Genomic DNA, 25,268 nt, shown 5'->3' on the forward strand with positions numbered 1-25,268 from the left:
CCTCATTTTTTCCATATTTTTCTCTTCCCCCCCTCCCAAATTTTCCACATTTTCTCTTAAAAATTTCCCATTTTTTTCCTCAAAGTTTTCCAATTTTTGTCACCATTGTTCCCCCTTTTTCCCCAGATTTCTCCCAATTTCCCCCTATTTTTTCTCCAAAATTTCCCCAAATTTCCCCATTTTTTCCCCAAATCTTCTCCATTCCTCCCCAACTTTTCCCCATTTTTTCTCAAATTTTCTTCATTTTTTCCCAAATTTTCCCTAGTTTTTAAAAAATTTTCCACATTTTTCCCTGGTTTTGTCACCAATTTTCCCCATTTTTCCTCATAAAATTTCCCCTATTTCCCCCAAATTTTTCCCATATTTTCCCCTAAATAATCTTCATTTTGTCTCCAAAATTTCCCCCATTTTCTTACCAAATTTTCCCCAAATTTCCCCATTTTTCCCCTAATTTTCCCCAAATTTCCCCATTTTCCCCTCAAATTTTCCCCAAATTTCCTTCCCAAATATTTCCCTTTTTTTCCCAAATTTTCCCAAAAATTTTCCTGAGAATTTTTCCTTTCAAATTTTCCCAATATTTTCTCCATTTTCCCCCATTTTCTCCCAAATTTTTTGGTGTTCATCCACTCAGATATTTTTTTCTGATATTTTGGAATATTTTCCTTTTGTTTTCTCCCACTTTTTTCTTACTATTTTTCTTACTATTTCTTACAATTTTCCCACAAAATATTTCCCATTTTTCATCTCAATTTTGTCCATTTTTTCCCGAATTTTTTTCCCAATTTTTTCCCCATTTTTTCTCCCATTTTCCCTAAATTTTCCCCATTTTTTCCCAATTTTCCCTCAAATTTTCTCCATTTTTTCTAAGTTTTCCCTAAAATTTTCTCCATTTTCACGCAAATTTTTCCGGTTTTTCCTCCAATTTTTTTCGATTTTTACCCCAATTTTCCCCCAAATTTTCCCCAATTTTTCCCCAATTTTTCCCCATTTTCCCCCCAAGAGAACAAACATGGAATACAGAGCATAATACAAAATGATGAACAGACCCATTAATTCCACAGTAAATGCTTTCCCAACAAGGGCTTCAAGCTAAACAAGCCACCCAAAGCTTTTTCAACACATCAATTCCTTTATCTATTGATTTAGAAGGATCACTGTTTCTTTCCCAATTCATTCTTATGAACCTTTATTTAAGATAACCTTAAAAAGTCTTTATTAAAATACACTTATAAATTAATAACCTTAATCATACAAATAGCTTTAATTATGTTTTGAGGTTTCTGTTTTCTTTCACCTTTAACTTTAATTTAAGAATTTCTGCAAATGAATACCTTTGTACTTCTGTCTGTGGGTCCCTGTGCATAGATGGGGGAGTTGTGGCTCTGTCAGTGGGGTAAGTGCATTCAGGAGTCACATCCATACATGATTCCTGTACTCACACACATCCATCAAAAATTACTTTAATTTGTCCTAAAAATCTCCAAATCTCCCTATTTCCACCTCAGAACTTCCTAATTAGAATCATAGAATCATAGAATCGATTGGGTTGGAAAAGACCTCCAAGATCATCGAGTCCAACCCTTGGTCCAACTCTAGCTCATTTACTAGATCATGGCACCCAGCGCCACGTCCAATCTGCATTTAAAGATCTCTAGGGATGGTGAATCCACCACCTCTCCGGGCAGCCCATTCCAATGCCTGATTACTCTCTCTGTAAAAAATTTTTTTCTGATATCCAACTTAAATTTCCCCTGGCAGAGCTTAAGCCCATCGTGCCCCCTTGTCCTATTGCTGAGTGCCTGGGAGAAGAGACCAGCCCCCACCTGGCTATAACTTCCCTTCAGGTAGTTATAGACAGTGATGAGGTCACCTCTGAGCCTCCTCTTCTCCAGGCTAAACAACCCCAGCTCCCTCAGCCTCTCCCCATAGGACTTGTGCTCCAGTCCCTTCTCCAGCCTCGTTGCTCTTCTCTGGACCTGCTCCAGCCCCTCAATCTCTTTCCTGAACTGAGGGGCCCAGAACTGAACACAACACTCAAGGTGTGGCCTCACCAATGCAGAGTACAGGGGAAGGATCACTGCCCTGGGCCTGCTGGCCACGCTAGTTTGGATCCAGGCCAGGATCCCATTGGCCTTCTTGGCCACCTGGGCACACTGTTGGCTCATGTTGAGCTTCCTGTCCCTCAGTCCCCCCAGGTCCCTCTGCCTGGCTGCTCTCCAGCCACTCTGTGCCCAGCCTGGAGCGCTGCAGGGGGTTGTTGTGGCCAAAGTGCAGGACCTGCACTTGGCCTTGTTGAACTTCATCCCATTGGAATCAGCCCATCTCTCCAGTCTCTCCAGATCCCTCTGCAGAGCCCTCCTGCCTTCCAGCAGGTCGACACTCCCTCCCAACTTGGTGTCATCAGCAAATTTGCTGATGATGGACTCAATCCCCTCATCTAAATCATCAATAAAGATGTTAAACAGGACTGGACCCAACACAGACCCCTGGGGAACACCACTGGTGACCAGCTGGATGCAGCTCCGTTCACCAGCACTCTCTGGGCCCGACCCTCCAGCCATCTAATTTTTTTATTTCTACACCAAATGTCCCTAAATCTACCCCAAATCTCTTAACTCCACTCAAAAATACATGAATGTTTCTTAGAATCCCCAGGATTTCATCGCAAATCCCTAAAATTCAACAAACCCCCCATTAGTTTCACAAAAAGATTATTTAATTCCACCCTAAATTCCTTTAATTCCACCCAATCTCTTCTAATTTCATTTAAAATCCCCCGAATTCTACTTTAAATTCCCTGAATTCTACCCAAAATTCCCTTAATCCCACTCCAAATCAAAATCCCGCCCCAAATCCCTTCCCCAACTCACCAGCCCCCCAAGTGCCCCCAAATCGCCCCTGGCCCTCCAAGTGCCCCCTTTGGAGCCCCAAATCCTGGGAAAGGGCCCCATGGGAAGGGGGGGCTGGGGGGATTTGAGGGGGTTTGGGGTGCAATTGGGGTCTGAGGGTCAGTTGGGGGGCACTTGGAGATCTCATGGAGGTCTGGGGGGGAATTTATGGAGCACTGGGGGGGAACTTGTGGGTCCGAGGAAACACTGGGGGGGCACTTGGGGGTCCGAGGATGGAATGTGGGGGTTCAAAGAGTCTTTCAGGGGACACTCGTGAGTCCTGGATAAACTTGGGGGGCACTGAGGGGTCTGGGGAGGAGATTTGAGAGTCCTGAGTGGGTACTGGGGAAGGACTTGGGGGTCCGGGGGGCACTTCTGGGGCACTTTGGGGTTCTGGGGCACTTTTGGGACAGTTTGGGGTCCGGGGGGAACGTCTGAAGCAGTTTGGAGTCCTGGGGGCACTTCTGAGGCAGTTTGGGGTCCGGGGGCACTTCTGGGGCAGTTTGGGGTCCTGGGGCACTTCTGAAGCAGTTTGGGGTCCGGGGGCACTTCTGAGGCAGTTTGGGGTCCGGGGGGCACTTCTGGGGCAGTTTGGGGTCCGGGGGCACTTCTGGGGCAGTTTGGGGTCCGGGGGCACTTCTGGGGCAGTTTGGGGTCCGGGGGGCACTTCTGGGGCAGTTTGGGGTCTGGGGGCACTTCTGAGGCAGTTTGGGGTCCGGGGGGCAGTTCTGGGGCAGTTTGGGGTCCGGGGGGAACTTCTGGGGCAGTTTGGGGTCCGGGGGCACTTTTGGGACATTTTGGGGTCCGGGGGGAACTTCTGAAGCAGTTTGGGGTCCGGGGGAACTTCTGGGGCAGTTTGGGGTCCGGGGGCACTTCTGGGGCAGTTTGGGGTCCAGAGGGCACTTCTGGGGCAGTTTGGGGTCCTGGGGCACTTTTGGGACAGTTTGGGGTCCGGGGGGAACTTCTGGGGCAGTTTGGGGTTCTGGGGCACTTCTGAAGCAGTTTGGGGTCCGGGGGGCACTTCTGGGGCAGTTTGGGGTCCGGGGGCACTTCTGGGGCAGTTTGGGGTCCGGGGGCACTTCTGGGGCAGTTTGGGGTCCGGGGGGAACTTCTGAAGCAGTTTGGAGTCCTGGGGTCACTTCTGGGGCAGTTTAGGGTCCGGGGGCACTTCTGAAGCAGTTTGGGGTCCGGGGGCACTTCTGGGGCTGTTTGGGGTCCGGGGGCACTTCTGGGACAGTTTGGGGTCCTGGGGCACTTCTGGGACAGTTTGGGGTCCTGGGGGCACTTCTGAGGCAGTTTGGGGTCCGGAGGGCACTTCTGGGGCAGTTTGGGGTCCGGGGGCACTTCTGGGGCAGTTTGGGGTCCGGGGGCACTTTTGGGACAGTTTGGGGTCCTGGGGCACTTCTGAGGCAGTTTGGGGTCCGGGGGCACTTCTGGGACAGTTTGGGGTCCTGGGGGCACTTCTGAGGCAGTTTGGGGTCCGGAGGGCACTTCTGGGGCAGTTTGGGGTCCGGGGGCACTTCTGGGGCAGTTTGGGGTCCGGGGGCACTTTTGGGACAGTTTGGGGTCCTGGGGCACTTCTGAGGCAGTTTGGGGTCCGGGGGCACTTCTGGGGCAGTTTGGGGTCCGGGGGCACTTCTGGGGCAGTTTGGGGTCCGGGGGCACTTCTGGGGCAGTTTGGGGTCCGGGGGGAACTTCTGGGGCAGTTTGGGGTCCGGGGGCACTTCTGGGGCAGTTTGGGGTCCTGGGGCACTTCTGGGGCAGTTTGGGGTCCGGGGGCACTTCTGGAGCAGTTTGGAGTCCTGGGGGCACTTCTGGGGCAGTTTGGGGTCCGGGGGCACTTCTGGGGCAGTTTGGAGTCCTGGGGGCACTTCTGAAGCAGTTTGGGGTCCGGGGGCACTTCTGGGGCAGTTTGGGGTCCGGGGGCACTTGGGGGTCGCAAACCAGCTGGGACCGACCCGATTGGGCTCGGGGGAGACGGGAGTTGTAGTCCCGCCTGTGATTGGCCAGAGAAGGCGGCGGAGCATGACCGGAGTTGTAGTTCGGGACAGGCTCAAAATGGCGCGGGTCTCCAAGCGCCGTCACCGCGAGCTGCATTCCTGATCGCTGATTGGCTTCGAGTGGAGACGGGCACGCCAGGCGACCAATCAGAGGCGGCATAGGTGGAGAGCGGGACTCGAGGGCGCTGCTGGGAGAGGTGAGCAATGGCGGCGAGTTTGGGGTGATGTCGGAAACATTTGGGAGTATTTGGGGGGCATTTGGAGGACTCAGGGGGGGTTTGGGGGTCCCTCCCGACCCGCTCACCCCTCACAGACCCCCGGGACGGCCCCGGGGCCGTTTTGGCCGTGAAGGTGAAGAAGGCGGGTAAGCCCCTCCCCCCACCCCGGGATCCGCCTCAGAACGCCCCAAATCCCCCCGAAAATACCCCTGAGAGCCCCAAACTCCCCCACCCGGGACGGCCAAAACTCTCTGGACCCCCCCAGGATGCCCCAAATTCCCCCCTGGACTCTCCCGAGCTTCTGAAACACCCTCAGCCTTTCAAACACCCCAGAGATCCCCCAAACCCCCTCCCACACCACCAATCCTTTCCCAAACTGCCTAAAATTCCCAGGAACCACCAAACTACCTTAAATCCCCCCGAAGTTACCCCTGAGAGCCCCAAACTCCCCCACCCGGGACCCCCAAAATTCTCTGGACCCTCCCAGAATGCCCCAAATTCCCCCCTGGACTCTCCCGACCTTCTGAAACACACTCGGCCCGCCAAAGACCCCAGAGATCCCCCAAACCCCCTCCCAGACCACCAATCCTTTCCCAGACCGTCTAAAATGCCCAGGAACCACCAAACTACCTTAAATCCCCTTCCCAGAATCCCAAAACTCTGCCAGACAGTTTAAACTACCCAGGACTCCCTGAACTACCCCCAGAACTGCCCTAAACCCTCTCCCAGACCCCCAAAGCATGGCAGGACCCACCAAACCCCCTTCTAGGACACGTAGCCATCCCTAAATTCCCTCAACCTTCCCCCAGACTCCTACCCAGACACCCCCCCCCAAACACCGCCAGGACCCCCAAACCACATCGAGCCCCTCCAGCCCCCCCCCCGCCCAATTCTCTCCCAGTCTCTCCAAACCAGTCCAGGACCTCCAGGCTACTTCCAGACATCCCCAAACCACCCGGGGATCCCCCTGAACTGCCTCCCAGAACCCCCAAGCTGTCCCCAGACCCTGCAAAACCATCCCAGGGCCCTTCAAAAGCCTCCCAGACCCTCCAAACCACGCCAGGTCTCCAAAACTGGGATCTCAAAATGACAACTGGAACGGGGAGAACTGAAGCTGAGTGAGACACATGGGCAGGCCTAAGAAGCAGGAAAATGGGATTTATTGATTGCTTTTTTTTTCCTAGAAGCTGAAAGGGGCCATTTGGGGATGATGCTCTTGGAAAAGAGAACGGTGTGAGCAAGTGAGGGTGACCACAGTGTGGGGAACAAGCCCCAAAGGGGCTTTGCTTGAGGAGCATCCCTGGATGGTGGAAACTCCTGGGATCCTCCCATTCCCCTACATGGAGGTGCCTGCCACAAATCTCCTAAAACCCCAAATCATCAAAATTTGGCTAAAACCCCCTCCAAAGTATGAAAATTAAGATCAAAGCAATTCCAACCACCAAGATTCACCTCCCAAAAGCCTTCCCAAAAAGTTGCTCTCTGTGGTCTCTCCACTTTGGGGCTCTGGGGGTCCCCCCTGTCCAGGCTGTTGGGGGTGCGTTGTGTTTTGGGGTCCCCTGTCTGTGATTCTTCCTTTTCCAGGCTGCTGGAGGTCCCAGGAATCCCAGGGGTCTGACTCTGTGATGTGACCCCTTTGGGCTTCTGGGATTCCCCTCTCTCAAGGGTCCCACTCAGAACTACTGAGAGTCCCAGGGGTACTTTTGCCCCTGACCCTCTGCTGTGGGGGCTCGGGAACCCCCTGGGACCCCAAAACAGGGATTCCAGAGAGGGGGCACCCTCAGCAACCTGGAGAGAGAAGTGCCTTTGGAATCACCACCCTAAGCAGAGAGTCAGAGGAGAAGCTCCACTATCCCCCAGCTCCACTATCACCCCTCTCTGCTCCCCATCTCCAGAGGTCACCAGGCATCTGGTGTCCATAATAAGCTCCAAAATACCAAGATTCAGGCCAAAAAACCCCTCATCAACATCAAACTTGCAAAACATCAAGATTCATCCAAATCTCACTCCAAAATATGGAGATTATCCCATAAAACCCCTCCCAGAAGTTCTCCTCCTCTGGTCTTTTCACTTTGCGGTTCAGGGTTCCCCCCTCGTCTGGGATGCTGAGGGACCCACGTGTGTTAGGGTGGGTAGACTTGTTCTTCCTTGACCCAACGGGTAGACCTGTTCTCATTTATCCCCATGGGCAGACCTCCCTCAACCCGACGGGTAGTCCTGCTTTCTCTGGCGGACCTTCTCTTTCACTCGATGGCCTCCCTCCCTTCTCTGACCCTCCACGGGCAGACCTGGCGGCGCCGGTGGATGGGTAGACCTGTTCTCTCAAAACCCGGTGCCCACAACGACTCTCAAAACTGCTGTGTCTGCCCCGCTGGGCCTCCCCTGCTGATGGGGGTAGCAGGGCCGACCCAGGAACATCACCAGGAGAAGTGCAGGGGACAGGCACGCTCCTTCTTTTCCTCTTCTGGCGCTCCGAGTGCACACGAGGAGGTTTCAAGTCAGCGGGAGAACACGGAAAGAGAAGGGGCCCCCCAAACTCCACAGTGCCCCCACTGCCCCACCAAGGGCCGTAAGGGCTGTGCCATGGAACACGAGAGCCGGGATGGGCCCGGCCAAAGCCCCCAAGGGCACCAGGATGTGCCGCTCCTTGGAGCCCGCGCCGGGGCTGCCACGGGGCGGGGCCGGAGCTACACACAGGGATGGCAAAGGGACCCGACAAAGTGCTGCGGGACCCCCGAGCCGAGCCCCGAATAGTCTGGGGATGCTCTGGGGGGTTGGGTTGTGTTCAGGTTGGGGCTTGAGGGACCCGAAAGCTGAGCTGGGAATGCTCCCTGGGGGCTATTGGGGTCCCTGGGTGGTGTTTTTGGGTGTCCCAGTGTTGGTTCCTGGCAGAGCCCCTTGGTGGGCAGGGGCATGCGGGAACTCCCCTTGGTGAGGTTGGTGTGCCTGGGTCAGGCCCTTCATTGGCAGGTTGGGGAGGGGACCTCCCAGTACACGTGGTACCCCCAGAGCCTGGACAGGGGAGCCCCCCCAAACCCCAAAGTGGAGAGACCAGAAAGGTGGAACTCCTGGCAGAGTTTTGGCTTTTTTGGCTGAGTCTTGATGTTTTGCATGAATCTTGTGGGTGCAGGGGCGTGGGGATTTTCAGGGGGTCACAGGGCCAAGGAGTGTGGGCTGTAGGGGCTTGGAGAAGTGGGATGGGGGATCCAGGGAGACCCTGTGCTGAGGAAAGGGGTTCCAGGGGTCCCTGATGTCGAACAAAGGGACTCATGGGGTAAGGGCACCCAGGATAGCCAGAAAAAGGGGTTCAAATGAATTCCCAGTGTCCCATAAAGGGGAGAGTCTGTGGTCTGGGAAATGCAGGAGTGGGGGTCCCAGAGTGAAGAAAAAGAGGGGTGTGGGGACTGAAAGAGGTGGGATGCCAAGGAAAGGGGGTGCAGGTGGGTATTGGTGCAGGATAAGGGGGTGCAGGGGCTCCCTGGTGCCTGGGAATGTGGGAACAGGAGGGGCTCAAGGTGAATAAAAAGCAGGACTGGAGGTTAGCAAAGATTATTGGGGGATGCGGGGGGTCCCTATACACAGAAAGAGGAGTCCAAGGGGTGTCAGGTTAAAGGAAAAGGGAGTGTGGATTCTGAGAGATGTGGGATGGGTGGGAAAGGGGGATCATAGGGATCCTGGAGTCAAAGAAATGGGGGTTTGGGGGCTGGAAAACCAGGAATGAGCAGGTAGGGGGGTCCTGGAACCCTGGCAGCCTGGAGAGGGTGGGGACCCTTGAAAAGCAGAACTCCCAGTACACAGGAGACCCCCAACAGCCAGGACAGGAGGGACACCCAGAACCCCAAAGAAGAGAGGCCAAAGACAAAGAACGTCTGGGAGGGTTTTTGGGGCTGAATCTTGGTGTTTTACAGGATTTTAGGCCACGAGGAGCCCAGTGAGTTCTAGAGATGGATTGGGGCAGGAGGAATCCCCAAACCATTGTGCTCACACCTTCTTTTTTCCCCCAAAATACAGGGATTTCTCCTTTCCAAAGCTTGGCCAGGTGGAGGAGGAGGCTGCAAGGAAGAGGAAGATGCCCCAGGACCCCCAGGCAGGTGAGGAGGAAGTCAGTGCCCCTTTGCCCCTCTCTTGTGCTGCATCTTCCAGCCCAGCATGGCCCCGGCTGCAGGACAACCCCGCTGCCGACACCGTCCTGCCGGGGCCAGGTTTGGGGGGATGTCCTTGGTCTTCCCTGTGGGCCGGAGGCAAATGCCCGGAGTTTCCTTGTTCCTTCCTGCCCCAGGCCCCGAGGTGAGCACGGGGAGCACGAAGGACAAATCCCCCCAGCAGAACCTGGTGGCAGAGGCCACTTTGAACAGCTCCATAGAGCAGGAAGTCACCGAGGAGAAAAAGCCACGGAGATCCCTGAGGAGGAGAAGTTCTCAACCGAGTTTTGGGTCCTCTGAGCAGGATAGAGCCACCCAGTGTGGGAAAGATGGCCAGAGCTTCAACCAGAGCTCTGAGCTGGGGGTGCAGCAGCAGCTTCAGAGCAGGGAGAAGCGCTACAAGTGCTTGGCATGTGGGAAGGGATTCAGCCTGAGCTCCAACCTGATCCAGCATCAGCACATCCACACTGGGGAACGGCCCTACACATGTAGAGTATGTGGGAAGAGCTTCAGTCAAAACTCCCACCTGATCCGCCACCAGATGATCCACACTGGGGATCGTCCCTACGGGTGTTCCCAGTGTGGGCAGAGGTGTCGGACCAGCTCAGAACTCCTCAAGCATCAGCGCACACACACGGGGGAGAGGCCCTTCCACTGCACCAACTGCGGGAAGAGATTCAGGCGGAAGGACACCCTCATCATGCACCTGCGCCTCCACAGTGGAGAGAGACCGTACCAGTGTGGGGACTGTAGGAAGAGCTTCATCCGTAAGTCTGAGCTCATCATCCACCGGATGACCCACACTGGGGAAAGGCCGTTTGAGTGTTCCGAGTGTGGGAAGAGGTTTCAGAGAAGCTCAGATGTCCTCGTGCATCAGCGCACACACACCGGGGAGAGGCCCTTCTGCTGCACCGACTGTGGGAAGAGATTCAACAACACCTCCCACCTCATCAGGCACCAGCACCTCCACACTGGGGAGAGGCCTCATGAATGTGACGAGTGTGGGAAGACCTTCACCCGGAGCTCTCACTTGACCAGACACCAACGGACCCACCAGTGAGGGAAGCCCCACGAGTGTCCCCACTGTGGGAAAAGCTTCATCTGCTGCTCCATCTCTATCACCCACATTCCTTGTGACCCACATTTGGAAGACCTCTGGCTGGTGGATTCCACATCCTCCTGCTTCTCCATGGGCACTTGAATTAACCCAGGGGGAGGAACATCCATGGTGTCATGGGTTTAGTTAGGCCCAGATTTAGGCTTTAGTTTTTAGAGCAAGGCCTTGGACAATCAGCTGACTGGAGCTGGGTCAGCCCAGCTGACTCCTACTGGCCAACTCTATTGCATCCCATATTCTGACATCATCTCAGACAGAAGAAGAGAGGGAGGAGGGATTTTCCTTCTTCTTGCCGGCTGAACAAGGAGTATCTTGGCATTGCAGAGCTCCTGGGGGGAGACCAAGATACTGGGGAAGTTGAAATTTATTTCCTGTTTGTTCTTGCTACCTTTTATTCTTAGTCTGTAGTTTGTATTTGATTTGTTTTCTATTTTATTTTCTGTGTAATATACCTTGTTCTGCTGAACTATGTCCTGTGTTTTGGTTTTTGGGGGGACAGGAGACTTTGCCTCTGAAATGATTACTTGGCATTTTCCCACATCAAAGCCATAACATGTGGGGACACAGACTGAAGTGTGAAATCCATTGGGAAGGGGGAATTGCTGACTTCTGATCCTAAACATCTCCCCTGCTCCATACCCTTAGTTTATCTTGTGGCCTCAAGAATCCTGAATGGCGTTTCAGAACTTTTCTAAACTCAATAATTCCATAATTCCAATTCTCTGTGGCTCTGCCTCTCTGTGGGACATCCAACCCAACCCTATGCAAATTCACATGGTTCGTTATTTTTTTTTATTTTATTTTATTTGATCAATTTTCATCCCTTCAAATCACCTGAAATTGGGATTAAAATAAAGAAACTGAACAAAGACATCTAAAGTTCCACCATTCTCCTGGGAATTGGGGCAGGAATTTTGGGTTCAAAGGGATATTCAGGAAGATTTCAGGGTTCTGTGTGGATTTGGGAGAGTTTTCCCCAAAACTGGAGGTGTCCAGATCGACTGACATTTCTCCATCATTTTGCAGTCCAATATCTGAGAGGGATTGATCTCTCAGCTCATAAAACCTCAATCCCACCCCAAAATGGCTCCATGCCAACTTGAAATGATTCAATCCCATCACAAAATGGTTTAATCCAATTTGAACCCACTTAGCGGGAGTCACCAGCAGGAGAAGGGATGCTACAAATCCAGGGAGGATGGGATAAAATTGGGAGGGCTTGGATGCAAATTGGGAGGGTTGGGATGGGACTTGAAGGGGAATGGGATGGGATTTGGGAAACATGAGATGTGGTCTGTGGAAAGACTGAGGGAGCTTCTGTGGTGCCCCCCTATCGTGAGGAGGGTAATGTGAGGGAGTGTGGGGGACATGTGACATCAGCACTTGGACTGGGAACCCACAGAGATGGACAGAGGGAGCTCTTTCTGAGGGGATCCTGCTGCTTTGCAGCAGTTCAGGGGCCTTTAAATATCTTTTGAGGGTTTTGCTTCTTTTTTTCTTGGGCTAAGTTGACCCTCTTGCAATCAGGGGGATGAGATGACTCTATTGACGGAAAAATCCTGCTGTTTTATGTCTTGTTTTAGTGGTTCTAAATGGCTCCTCAGAGTTCCTCCCCCCCGCCCCCCCTCATTCTGGGGGTTGCAGTGACCCCCTGGCTCCACTGCTGCCTGAGGGGGGTTATAATCCCCAATTCTGCCGTGTTGGACGTGGCTTGTGGGGGACCCGCATTCATTTACAAGTTACCTGTGGGAGGGTGTCTCCCCTTCCTCCAGACCTGCTGGGGTGAGGCTGGGGCCCCTCCCCACACTGGGAGCATCCACAGTATTTTGGGAGGGTATGGGAGTCATTGTGCACTGGGATCAGCGCAGCTGGTGTCACACAATGCCAGAATGTGCTGAGTGGGAAGGGACCCCCAAGGATCATGGAGTCCAATCCTAAGCCCTGCACAGGCCCATCCTCAAGAGTCACACCCTGTGCTCCAGAGCATCATCCAAACACTCCTGAAGCTCTGGCAGCCTTGGGGCTGTGCCCACTGCCATGGGGAGCCTGGTCAGTGCCCACCACCCTCTGGGGGAAGAACCCCTTTGGAAGATCCAACCTAAGCCTGCCCTGACACAACTCCAGGCCATTCCGTGGGTGCTGTCCCTGGTTCCCACAGAGCAGAGATCAGTGCCTGCCCTTCCTCTGTCCCTGCCCAGGAAGTTGTAGCTGCAATGAGTTGTCCCCTCACTCTCCTCTTGTGCAGCTCAACACACCAAGTGCCCTCAGCTGCTCTTTACACACATCCTCTGCAGGCCCTTGCCCATCTTGATTTCCTCCCTTGGACACTCCCCAATGGCTCAGTCTCTTCCTTCTCCTGTAGTGGCTCTAATAGCCTCAATATTTCAGGTGAGGGAACTGCCAGGGCTGTGTGATGTGGGGCCTGAGGGTGCCCAGGGGCCACTGGGACATTGCAGGGCCTCCTGGAACCCAGGGGACACTGTGACACTGCAGGGCCCAGGTCACACTGTCACACACACAGAACCAGCCAGCCCTGCCAAGCACTAGGCAGTAGGACAGAGGGCACTGCCCTCCCCTGGCACCACTGGCACCAAAGAGGAGCCCCATTGGCCTCTCTGTGTCCAAAAGCAAAGGCAGACACAGCCCTGGCACAAGGGGCAGCTGCAGCTGCTCCTCACTGTGCCCAGAAGGGCACACACATGCACCCCCTGGTACAGCAGGAGGCACATCCAGCTGCTCCTGAGCCAGCACAGGGCACAGCCCCTGTGCCCCTCCAGGCCTGCACAGCTCCCTCTGCCCCACCATCACCTCGGGCAGCTGCCCTGCACCTCTGGGGCTGCTCCCTGTCACTTCTCATCCTAAAATTGGAGGTCAGGACTCCAGCAGATCCCTTCTCTCTTCCCACTCGTGATGATGCCACATACCCTGTGGTGTGGGTTCAGCATTGGTAGCAGAAGAACTGGAAGCACAGAGGCAAACCCATCTGGGCTGCTGCCTTGTGGCAAAGGTATCACTGCCGGAGTGGATCACCTGCTGTGAAGGTGTGTCATGGGGGTTCTCCTGTACCCAAGAGTCAGGCTCCTGAAAAACAGCAGAACAACCAGCAGGTGGGTCAGGCTGCTGCCATTGAAAAAGGGCTCAGGTACTTTGGCATTGGCAGCACAAGGGGGAATTATTTCTGGCTCCCTGAACTCAGGACACCTCGGGCAATCAAGGCAGAGATGGAACATATGGATGGACTTGTGGTTGAGGGCTGGGCTTAGCCATGGGCACTGTTGCACAGGGTATCCATGGATGTGAAATGTGCTGCAGTTACACAGGCCAAGCAGGTGGAGCCTCTCTGGGATAGAGGAGGATGGCTGGAATAGAAATAAGGGCAGGCCTGGCAAACTGACTATCACACTGCCCCAAACCCTTCAGAGCTGAGGCCACGTGCTTATGGTGGTGGAAACAGGCACAGGAAGGCTGGAAACATCCCCTGTGTCCCATGGCACTGCCTGGAATACTGTCCTGGGACTGGAGGAGTAAATGTGATTGTGACATGGAACCCCTGAAAGAATTGAATCAGACTATGGGACTCAATTCCAAAACCACCTGACAGACACCTGGGCCAAAGAACCTGGCTCTGAGTGGCTGAATCCCATGCCCTGCCATGCAGCAGCTTCTGGGAAGATGGAGGGGTGCAATGGAAAGGAAAAGGGCACACGGAGAGCAGTGGGTGGCTGGACCTGCAAACATTTAGGAAAGGCCACCTGGTCAGTCCACACTGGGGGAATCTGCCAATAAGATTGGGCCTGCCCAATCAAAATGTTTAGTTACTGTGTAAGGGGTTAAAATTCTTGTAGTGTCCATTAAAACATGCTGGGAAAAATACTCTGAGTTGTTCCTGCTTCCGGCCAAGGCAAACTCACCCAGGGATTGCTTTTGTTCCAGGCCCTGGGTGCACTTGAGGAGTGATGTGGGAGGAGAGGAACTCTGGTGTGTGCCTTGAGGGGATTGGATTTGGGGTGAGAATGGCCAATGGATTAATTCTATGGCATTGATAACTATCCAACACTGGGCATTATCCCTTCTGTACTGGCTGGGTGGGCATCACCCCCCTGAGCACCTCATGCCATCAGTCTCACCCACAGCTCTTCTGGGCATCTCAGCCTTGATTTCCCTCTGATCATTGCCCTCACACCAAGGAAGAGTGAACTGTTCTAAACTGGCCTAGTGCAGCAGTGCTGGAATCAGAACTGACTCCAGTGTGCAACCTGCCACAGTCCAGCACCCCACAGCACCTTCCCTGTTTGAGAGACTGTTCCCAGGGATGGAGGCCAAAGTCATGGCCTGAGTGAACTCAACAGAGACTTTTGTGACCATTTTATGACCTCCTGACAGAGCTGTTCCATTCCCTAAGGGAGTGATGTCTGTGTGTGTGTCTATCAAAAGAGAGAACTGGGGAAGGTGATGGGGAATTGGAAGTGTGAGACTTGGCATGACACAAAAGGGATGGAGTAAGGGCTGGACATTGTCCTGCTTTCAGCTGGGATGGAGTTAATTCCCCTCAGGAGCTGTTTTGGATTCAGAAGGAGAATATTTTGATAACACATTGATGCTTGGTTGTTTGCCATGTCATGTTTATACCAAGTCAAGGACTCTGTTTTGTTGTTTCCTTTGTGTCTCCTGCTCTGCCATGAGGAGTTTCCTAAATGAAAAAAGCTGGGAGAGCTGAGCTGAACTGGCCAAAGGTATATTCCACAGCACAACATCTCGTGAACAGTATATAAACTGGGGAGAGTGACCTGGAATGAGGTGATGTGGTTTTGGGAAGCGAAGTCTGGCACTAGTCAGTGGCTACTGAGCAAGTGCATTGTGTATCGCTTGTTTTTTGCCCATTTATTATCATTACTTTTAATATTTACCATTATTATTGTCTTTTAATTTGTTTTCAATTATTGAACTGTTCTCACCTAAACCTACAAGTTTCACCTTGATTGTCCTCCCCATTCCACCGGGCTGGAATGGGGAGAGACGGGAGGCTGAGGGAGTGTCTGTGTGGCACTTCACCTCCAGCTGGCCCCCAAACCAGGAGGCCAGGGAGTTCTCCCTGCAGGCACAGAAATGCTCCCTTACTCTTATCCAGGGCATCCCCTTCCCCAAGTGAGTGTGTCCACTCCATCCTGAGCAGTCGGTCCTGGCTCCCACCCTGTGATCCCTGCAGATCCCTGAGCTGGAGGTGCTGCCCTGCAGAGGGAGGGGCTGTGCTGTCCTGGGGCCATATCACAGGTCCAAAGGGAAAGAAAACTGAGGAAAAGCAAAGGACAGGGAGCAATGAAGACAGACCCCTCTGACAACGTCACACAAGTTTTCAGGTACATCTCCCCAGATAGAAATGCATTTCCTTCTCTGGTCTGTGCTGGCTGAGGGTGGTGTGAGCAGCAGGAGCTCTGCCCATGTGCTGCCAAGGCCTCAGCTTTGCTCTGCTGCACTGGGGACATGGAGCTGCTTTGTGACAGCTCTGACCATCATGAGGCAGTCAAAGGTAACACACCTTTTATAAAAGTATCAGCCTTTTTTCTCCTAAATCTGAAGCAGAGAGGCTGAACATGTCCTAGGAATAATTTTCTCTGTATTTTTATATTTTCAGCCACAATTCATGGAGAATATTCTACTTAAAGTTATAAATTTTAATGCTTTTGACTGAAAATATGAAAAGACTTGAAACAAGACATGATTTAAAGGGACTCAGCTCTCTGTGGCTTAGAGCAGAGCCAGGAGAGCTGCAGTGTCCATCACTCTCTTTCCCATCTCCTCTGAGCTTTTCCTGGTTCTCCATTCACATTGATTTCACACCATGAAATCTTGGAAAACGTAAACCCACAAGTGTCTGTGCAGTGCTGAGAGCAGGGAAGAGCTGCTTCCAGGGGCAGATCTGGGACATCTCCTCAGTGCCAGCCCAGAGATGCAGCTGGGATGGACAGAGCAGGACATGAGCCCTCCTGGAGAGATGTCCTTGGTTTATTCAGAACTTGGAGAATCAGATTGGGACTTTCAGTGCCTCCTCCTGAAATCAGATGTTAATTTGTATGTGCCATTTCCCAGCCAGACATGTCAGGCCAGAAGATTGAAAGAACAGGATGCTTCCCTTCCATGTAGGTCCTGCTTTAATGTCCTCCCTGAAATGTGCCCTGGGAACTCTCTGGGGTTGATGTGGGGGCTGTGAGCATTCCCAAGCCCTGCAGCAGCCCCTGAGCGAGGAAAGGAGCCCTCCCAGGGGCTGCTCCTTCCCCACAGCCCTTGTCCCCAGCCCTGTCAGCAGCTCCCTGGGCCGACTGAGAGCTGCCCCTGGCAGGCAGCAGAGTCCCTGTCCCAGCACAGCACCCTGGGCTGCAGGACCCTGCTCTGCCCCACAGCCCTGGGCACCCCTGGCTGCATCCCCCAGGTCCACAACTATTCAAAAGGACCCCCCTACAACCACATCCCCACACATCCCATCAGCTGGGGCTGGACCAACTTTAGGAGATGCCTCCAGAAGTTCCCAAGGGCAGTGGGCAAAGCCCCAAGGCTGACAGAGCTCCAGGAGTATTTGGATGATACTCCTGGGCAGAGGTTTAAAGGTTATGCTGAAAGGGAAAAATTAACCTGAGTCAAGAAAGTTTAAAAGCTGGAGATGAAATTTACTAGAAAGGTTGCAATAAATGTAATGATACAGAGGAAAACTTGATTGAACCCTCAAAAAACCAATTGTATAACCCATCCCCCTGGGGCATGAACATTATGGTCTTCATTAGCCCCTGTGCTGAGTGACACGTGGTATCCCTGAATTCACAGTAAAAGGAAAGGAAACCTTTTGGTGAGGATGATGGTCCCAGTCTGGTCAAGAGTGGCTGTTGCAGTTCTGTTAAAGTCTTAGTCACCCTCTGGATCCAAATAGTGGTACCAGAAATGCCAATCCCTGAAGATTTGGCATGCTCAGGTTCAAGTGGGAATGCCCTGCACCTCACCCAGGCTGGGGACTTCCACAATGGGTGATTTGACCCTGTAAGTCATGGGATATTTTTGGAGTCTTTGATGGTGTGAGTCATTGCAGCTGCCTATTGTTCCAGCCCCTAATGGCCCATTAGCAGACATGAGCCCTCAGGGTGGGTGTGAAGGTGCTGATGGCTCTCCAGAGGGGAGTTATCACAGTTATCACAGCTGAGTCATTGGTGTGAAGACAGAAACATTCCTGTGCCTCCCAGGGTTCTCTATCACCCAGCTTGTAGCCTGAGTGTTTGGGTGGGCCCTGTGGTGTACTGAACAATATATACTTTTAGTTTTTTTCACATCTTCCAAAATGCAGCTCTGTTCCTTGTCTATCAACCTACTTGGGAATTTTTCACACTTGCAAATCTTCTTCAACCTTGATTAGAGAAGTTCACTGTGGCACCAAATACAGAGTTGTACCACAACAACTGGGATCCTGGAAGAGGAAACGTCCCCAGACCCTTCCTCTCCCCACAGGCAGAGCCACAGGGACCAGGGCAGGTCCCCCAACAAGTGCCACTGCAAATGACCCGGTTTCTGCTCTTGTGCAAACAGGCAAGGACCCAGTTTGGCAGGAGATGCTCCAGGAAAGGACCAGGTATGTGCAAGAAACAGGATTTGGGGAAGGAGAACACACCTCAGTGTCCCTCACACACACCTGGTTTGTGTGAGAACAATCCAGGTCAGAAACATCCACCTGCCCAGGGGCCCAGCAGTGAACCAGGGTGAAAACAGTGCAGGAGAAACTGCTCGCTGCAGACCCCACAGCCAAGGGCAGAGAGAAACCACACAGGCCACCACACACCCCCCAAGCTGTTGAACCTCGTGACACAATCCTGGGGACCAAACCTGTTGTTCTCCGTCCTCCTCTGGACTCAGGAGCCCCACCGTGGGAAACGATCCTGCCCAAACAGCAGAGATTGGAAGGTCCAGGGTTGGGGAGGGGAGACAGAACAGTCTCCAGGAATGAATAAGGAATAGGGAGCCTCATGTGTCACCCCATGTCCCCTGTCTCTCTCAGTGCCTCTCCCAACCCTTGCCAGACCATTCCCAGTCCTTCTGAGTGTCCCTGCAGCCCCCTTGCCTCTCTCCCAGAGCCCACCAGCTTTTCCACCTCACTGATTCTGTTGAGCTTCCATCTGGCCTAGGCCCCTGCTCTGCTCCAGGATGGATTTCTACCCTGCCCAGGTACAGGTGAGGCGGTTCCAGGGTGGGCAGGAGCTCTTGGAGCCCTTGGTTTCCACCAACATGGTCCCTAATAAGGACTGGACCCACCAGCTGCTGGTGATGCTGGAAATCCACCCCAGGAAGGATCACCTTCACCTGCTGGGTGGGACACATCAGCCTGGAGCACCCCCTCACCTGAGACTGGGGTATGGCCTGGAAACTTGGAGGGAGGCTGGGGATCCTGGGACTAATTGGGAAGGGGGTTGTGGAAGCCTTGGGAAACTGTCAGGCAGTTTGGGGAGCATGGTGGTAACTCAGGGGGTTTTGGGGAAGGAATGGGCAATTCCAGAAGAGCTTTAGAGAGTCATGGAAAGGGGTATGGGAAGCCATGGGACCAGCTGGGAGTGATTTGAGGGCCATAGGGGATTACTGGGGATGGGATTGGAAGACTTGGCATACTGGAATGGGTTTTGAAGGGTCCAAAGATCAATTGGAGGAGAAATATGGAGCAGCCAGGGTTGGCTAGGACGGGATGGAAAGGGGCTTTTGGGAGTCCTTGTGGAGCTGAGAAGAATTCGAAGGAGATTGGGGGAACCCTGGGGTTGCTGGGAATGAGATTGGATCATCCTATTTGGGATGTATTTGTGGGGGGGCGAGAGGGATGGGATCCTGAAATGGGGTGGGAGGAGGTTCCAGGTGGTCCTGGGTGAGATGAGGGCAAAGGGCAGGGGGTTTGGGGATGTCTTGGAGGCTCAGTGAGAAGTTTTGGAAGGTCCAGAACCCCCAGACCTCCCAGAGCTGCCACGTGCTGCCTGCAGCAAGACAGTGACAGGGATTGGGGGCCTTGTGCTGGCTTCATCTCCCTGGTGCTGAGGCTCAGCTTCTCCCTGTGCCAGAAGGGGAGGGGGTTCAGGGGATAGTGTCCCTATACCCCATGTGTGCCAACCCAGGGGATCCCCCACCTCAGTGTCACTCCCTGTTCTCTCCCCACAGAGCTCCTGAGTCATCAGCAGCCAAAACCCCAAAGCCTCGGGCCCAGCATGGACCATCCACCCCCATCCCAGTGCTGATTTTGGAGGGGTTGCATGCCCCTACAGTCCTTACTTTTATTCTAACACAACCTGATTCCACTTTTCCCAGTAAAGCTTCCCAGTTCTTCTCAGTCCCAAATACTAGGGGAGCAGTAAGGAACATCCTTGGGGGACCCCATGGTGAGGAGCCGAGGTTGGGAGGAGCAGAACCTGACTCAGGATGGATGAGTGGGGACTTCTGTGTGTCCCCTCTGACACTCACATAATACACAATTACAAGGAACAATGTTCCTCCACTGTTTCTCTGCCAAAAACATCCTACTGAAAAGTTTTCTGTCAACATTTTGCTAAAAGCTCCCAAACAAACTTCCCGTCAGAGCATCCTGCTGGAGCCTGCCTGCCATAAAGGTTCCTGCTGTTGGGCTCGTAGCTGCCTGCCAAAAATCACGTACAAACCTTTTGGAACAGTATGAAAACTCAGAGAAGGCACCTTGAGAATTCTGGGAGGGAAAAGGAAAGAGAGCAAACCGGTTACCATAATGGAAAATCTCTCCCTAATTCCCCCTCTCTCACCTCCTCATGAGGACCCCACTTTGCTCAGCCCAGAAAGGCTAAAACAGCTTCTCCTGAGCAACAACTCTACATATCCAAAGACAGCATTCCAAGCCTCTTGGGGCCAGAGATATCTGTCACAAATGGATGAGAAACAGAAGGAAAAAAAAAAGGTAGAAACTGTTTTCCCCCACAGGGTATCTCAGGAAAAAAGTAGCTTCTGGTGGTAAGATTTTTCTTTGCTTCTAAAAGCAACCTTGGCTTTTCCCCAACCTTTTTCTATCTCTTTCTGCACCTCTTAACAATTAGATAAAAAACAAAAAAAAAAAAACAAAGAGAAAAAAACAAAAAAAAGAAACAGGTTTTGGTATAACCAACTAACTTGTAAAAGTTTTAATTTTGTTTGGAGAAAATATTTGAACCTAAAATGTTGGGGTTTTTTACTTTGCAGTATTTAAGCGGATGAAACACATCCACATTGGGAACTGCACTGCAAGTGCTTGGAATATGGAAAGAGGTTTCAGAGCAGCTCACATCTCCTCAAGCATCAGTGGACAAAGTGGTTAAAGGCTTGATAAGCAAAATTCGTTGTGAGCCCTGTTTAGCAGAGACCTGCTGACCCATATTCTGGGTGAACCATGCTGGTCAGTGCATTGGGTTTGTGTGGCCAGATCTTAGTAGTGGAGGGACTCCACGGTTAGGTGCTTCGAGCAGCTGCCAGAAGCTTCTCCCATGTCCAGCACCTGACCTGACCCATGAAGGTGAGGGTGACCCAAATACTTTTTAATCCACCCCATGGGGAAGATTAGATTTACTTTATCAATGTATCTGTAGATGTAGGGTTTAGAACAGTTTTGTGTGCATGGAAAGTAGGTTTGGAGCAGTTTGGGTTCCTGTCTGTAGTGAAATAAAAGCATAAAAATCCCACTTTCCTTCCCTGGCTCCAAGCCCAGCCTGTCCCCTCCTGGGGTGTGTGTCCCCCCAACTGCTCCTGGGTGTTTCCTTTGCCCATGGGTAGCAAAGCACCCACTGCTTTTGCAGCTGGAGAGTGTTGGAGCCCTGAACCATCAACATTCCAGTCTCTGCCAGCTTTGCACCCCAAAAGCTGAGAAGGTTCGATCTGTCTCCTCAAAGCAGCCCAATCCCAAAGAAAATGGCTCAATCCCACCCCAAAATTATTATTGTTCTTATTTTCTCTATGGAATTCTGGGGCAGTCAGTGCCAAACCTCAGCTCTCAGCAGGCTGAGGCTTGGTCTTGCACTTCTGCCTTTGCTCAGGCAGAATATTTTCAATGTTTAATGAGTGTTTACCTTCCTTCACTGGAGGGAGGACACTGAACCCTTCCACAAAAGAAGAAAACTAGTATAAAAATTCAGAGAACACTGAAAAAAAGAAATACCTTATGCTCTCATTTGTCCTTGTCATGTACTTCTCTTCTGCTTTCCTATAATTGATGTTATGCACAACAGCAATTCTGTAGGTGATGGACTAAAAAAAACCCCTCTAATTGAATGAGAATCATTCCATAAAACTAAATCAAAAAGGAGGGATTTGAAACTCTCTCAGATGAGCACAGTTTAGGAAAAGGGTTCCTCAGTCACTTAGAAAACTTGGCTGATGCTGCTCAATATGTACCTGAAAATTTTAAATAAATAATTAAAATTGTCTTACATGTCCTAGTTCAGCAGGTGGGACCAGTTTATCCCTGTGTGGATGATCAAAGCTGTGTATTCCACACCCTCTATTCATTTTCCAAAAACTGTTAACAGTGGAGCATTTGCAGCAGCTGCCCAGGGCACAGCTGACCCCTCAGGCTGGGAGCTGGGTGGGAAAGACATCTGTGAGATAAGAGCTGGGATAACTCCCCTGCAGGGAGTCGTTAGCACCCTGACACCCAGCCTGAGGGGGCGTGGCTGCTAATGGGCCATCAAGGGTTCCAAAATACCCCTGACTACCAGAGTTAATCACCCATTGTGTGACTCCCCGCCCAGGGGAGGGACTGACTGCTCCCTGGGGTACATATCTTGGGGGAAGACCTCAGGGGACACTTGTTGGATTGAGAGGAGGACCAACACCTTGACAGGAGGAGACCAGCACCTTCAACCAGCCTGTGACCAGCACTCTCCACCAGACTGCAACTGTCAGCTGCACCAACAGGTTTGCCCCTTTGGACTTTTCCTTTGGACTTGGGGGAGCCACACAGGGTTCAGCACAGAGTCTAACAAACCCCTTTGTGCTTGTACTCCAGGGGGTTGGGTTATACTGCTGGGGTTTTGTGGGTGAAAACCAATTTTTCTCTTTGTGCCATTGCAGTTTTTGTAATATTTTCATTAAGTTGTAACTCTGACTTATAATCTCCTTTGTGTTGTGTTCATTTCTCCTGCCAGTTTACCTTTAAACCAGCACACCTCCCCACCTGGGGCTTCCACCACCCTCTGGAAGGACCTGAGCTGTGACCACCACTGGGACAGGACCACAGACACCACTGGGTGAGGACCACTGGCTTGACTGCCTGTCCCAGCAGCACAGCCTGACTGCAGTGCTGACTCTCAAGGTTCCTGCCAGGGTTTTGGGGTGTGGGGAAGGTGAATCCTATGGAAGGGGGGCCATTCTGCATCTGTGCTGTGGCCATGTGTGTTTTATGGGAGGGGGAGGCTGGGCACAAACTTGACTGGACAGAGTGGGCTGGGAAGTTTTTCCTCCTGAGTTTGTTTAGCCCAGCTTATGAGTTGTTTTCAGCATTTCTTCTTGGGAAAGAGTTTGGGTTTTTTCCCCCTTCCTTCCAGATGTATTTGTTCACTCTCTCTGCATTGCAGAAACCTGAGGAGGGTATACTAGGAAGAAAATTCTCTCCACGATGACTCTCTCTTGCAAATTATCTCAAACTGAGACACTGGTGTCTTTCTAGAGATGGATTTTCAAGTAGAAACCCACAACCAACCTGCTAACATGTTTTTTTTACCCTTAGATCGGGATTTCTCATTTCCAAACCTTAACAGGATGCAGGAGGAAGCTGCAAGGAAGAGGAAGATGCCCCAAGACCCCCAGACAGGTGAGGAGGAAGTCAGTGCCCCTTTTCCCCTCTCCTTTGCTGCATCTTCCAGCCCAGCATGGCCCCAGCTGCAGGACAACCCCGCTGCCGACGCCGTCCTGCCAGGGCCGGGTTTGGGGGGTTGTCTTTGGCCTTCCTTGTGGGCCAGAGGCAAATGCCCTGAGTGATGTTTTTTCCTGCCCCAGGGCCCGAGCTGAGCATGGAGAGCATGGAGGACAAATCGCCCTGTGAGACCCTGTTGGCAGAGGCCGTTTTGAACAGCTCTATGGCACAGGAAGTCAACGGGGAGGAAAAGCCACAGGGATACCCCAGTAGGAGGACCTTCAATCCCAGCCTAATTTGCTCTGAGGAGGAGCCGCCAATCCTGTCCCAGGAAAGCGTCCAGGGCCACAGGTGGATCTCTAACCTGGAGATCCATGTTCAGTTTCACCCTATGGAGAAGCCCTACAAGTGCTTGGAATGTGGGAAGTGCTTCAGGCAGGTCTCCCACCTCTTCATCCACCGACAAGTGCACACAGAGAAGCACTGGAAGTGCTTGGAATGTGGGAAGAGCTTCAACCAGAGCTACAACCTGATCCGACACCAGATGATCCACACCGGGGAACGTCCCTATGAGTGTTCCGAGTGTGGGAAGAGGTTTCAGACCAGCTCTCATCTCCTCGGTCATCAGCGCACACACACAGGGGAGAGGCCCTTCAACTGCACGGACTGTGGGAAGAGATTCAAAGACAACTCCACCCTCATCACCCACCGGAGACTCCACACTGGGGAGAGGCCTTACAAGTGCAGGGAGTGTGGGAAGGCCTTCACCCAGAGCTCTCACTTGACCCAACACCGACGGACCCACCAGTAAGGGAAGTCCAACCAGTGCCCCAGCTCTGAGAGAAGCTTCATTCACTGATCGAAGGTCACCTTCAAATTGTCAATTTCAAATTGTCGATTGCTCTGCCTCTCTATGAGTTATTCAACCCAACCCCTTGCACACTCACATGATGCCTTTTTTGTCTTTGGTTTTCATTTCTTAGATCTTCATCATTTCTAATCACCTAAAACTGAAGTAAAAATAAAGAAATTGAACAAATACATCTAAACCCTCAGTATTTCACTGGCATTTAAGGATGGAATTTGAGGTTCAAAAGGATATTTAAGATGCATTCTCATTTCTAGTGGGTTTTGGGGGAGTTGTCCCAAAATCGGGCCATCCAGGTCGAGAGAATTTTTCCATCATTTTGCAGTCCACAATCTGAGAGGGTTCGATCTGTCACCTCATAATGCCTCAATCCCATCCCAAAATAGCTCCATCCCAACTCAGAATTACTCAGCCCCTCCCCAAAATGGCCCAATCCAACAACCCCCACAATTCCTCCCTGAACCCACCATGGAGTGTCAGCAATTAGAGATGGGGAATTAGAAGCCCAGGAGACTTGGGGTGTAATTTGGAGAGCTTTGATGTGGATTGGGAGGGTTGGGATGGGACTTGGAAGAGGATGGATGGGGTTTGACAGCCATGAGATTGCGGGTCTGGAATGAGAGAGGGAGTTTTTAGGGTGCACTCCTGTCCTTAGTGGGGTACTTTGAGGGAGTGGGGGGGGATGTGGCTTTAGCACTTGGAGTGGGGCCCCACAGGGAGGGATGCAGGGAGCTTGTTTTGAGGGGATCTGCTCTTTCTACGAATTTAGGAGACTATAAACATCTTTTGGAGGTCCCTCTCTTAATTTTCAATGCCTGAAGTGAACCCCTTGCAGTTTTGGGGTTGGTGAGATGACTCCATGTGGGGTTTGTTCCTGCTGTTTTAAACAAATTTTTCAAAGTTATAAATGGCTCTGAGGAGCTCCCCCGTCATTCTGGGGGTTGCAGTGACCCCGTGACTTCACTGGGGGCTGAGGGAGGTTATAATCCCCAATTCTGCGCTGTTAGAAGTGGCTTGTTTGATGGACATCCCACCTGCAGGAGGGTGTCCCCCCTTCATTCAGGCATCTTGCTCTGGGTCTGGGAACCCTCCCTACACTGGGGGCAGCCACAGTATTTCTGGGGGAAGGGGCTCCTCGTGCACTGGGATCAGCCCAGCTGGTGTCACAGAATGCCAGAA

The 25,268-nt window shown here is 52.2% G+C and overlaps 2 protein-coding genes across 2 annotated transcripts in view; one reads left to right on the forward strand and one right to left on the reverse strand.

Moving 5' to 3' along the window:
- The window catches only part of LOC139684162 (uncharacterized), a 1,455,962-nt gene that overhangs the window by 655,385 nt on the left and 775,309 nt on the right, over positions 1 to 25,268 (reverse strand).
- Positions 1 to 25,268, forward strand: part of LOC139684161 (uncharacterized) — a 1,434,678-nt gene that overhangs the window by 593,953 nt on the left and 815,457 nt on the right. Inside the window, 3 exon segments of the mRNA XM_071579762.1 lie at positions 9,633 to 10,304; positions 22,032 to 22,036; positions 23,698 to 23,981. Of these exon segments, the coding sequence (XP_071435863.1) occupies positions 9,633 to 10,304; positions 22,032 to 22,036; positions 23,698 to 23,981 (961 nt within the window).

This window comes from Pithys albifrons, chromosome 33 (assembly GCF_047495875.1).
Source record: "Pithys albifrons albifrons isolate INPA30051 chromosome 33, PitAlb_v1, whole genome shotgun sequence".
NCBI classification, from domain to species: domain Eukaryota; kingdom Metazoa; phylum Chordata; class Aves; order Passeriformes; family Thamnophilidae; genus Pithys; species Pithys albifrons.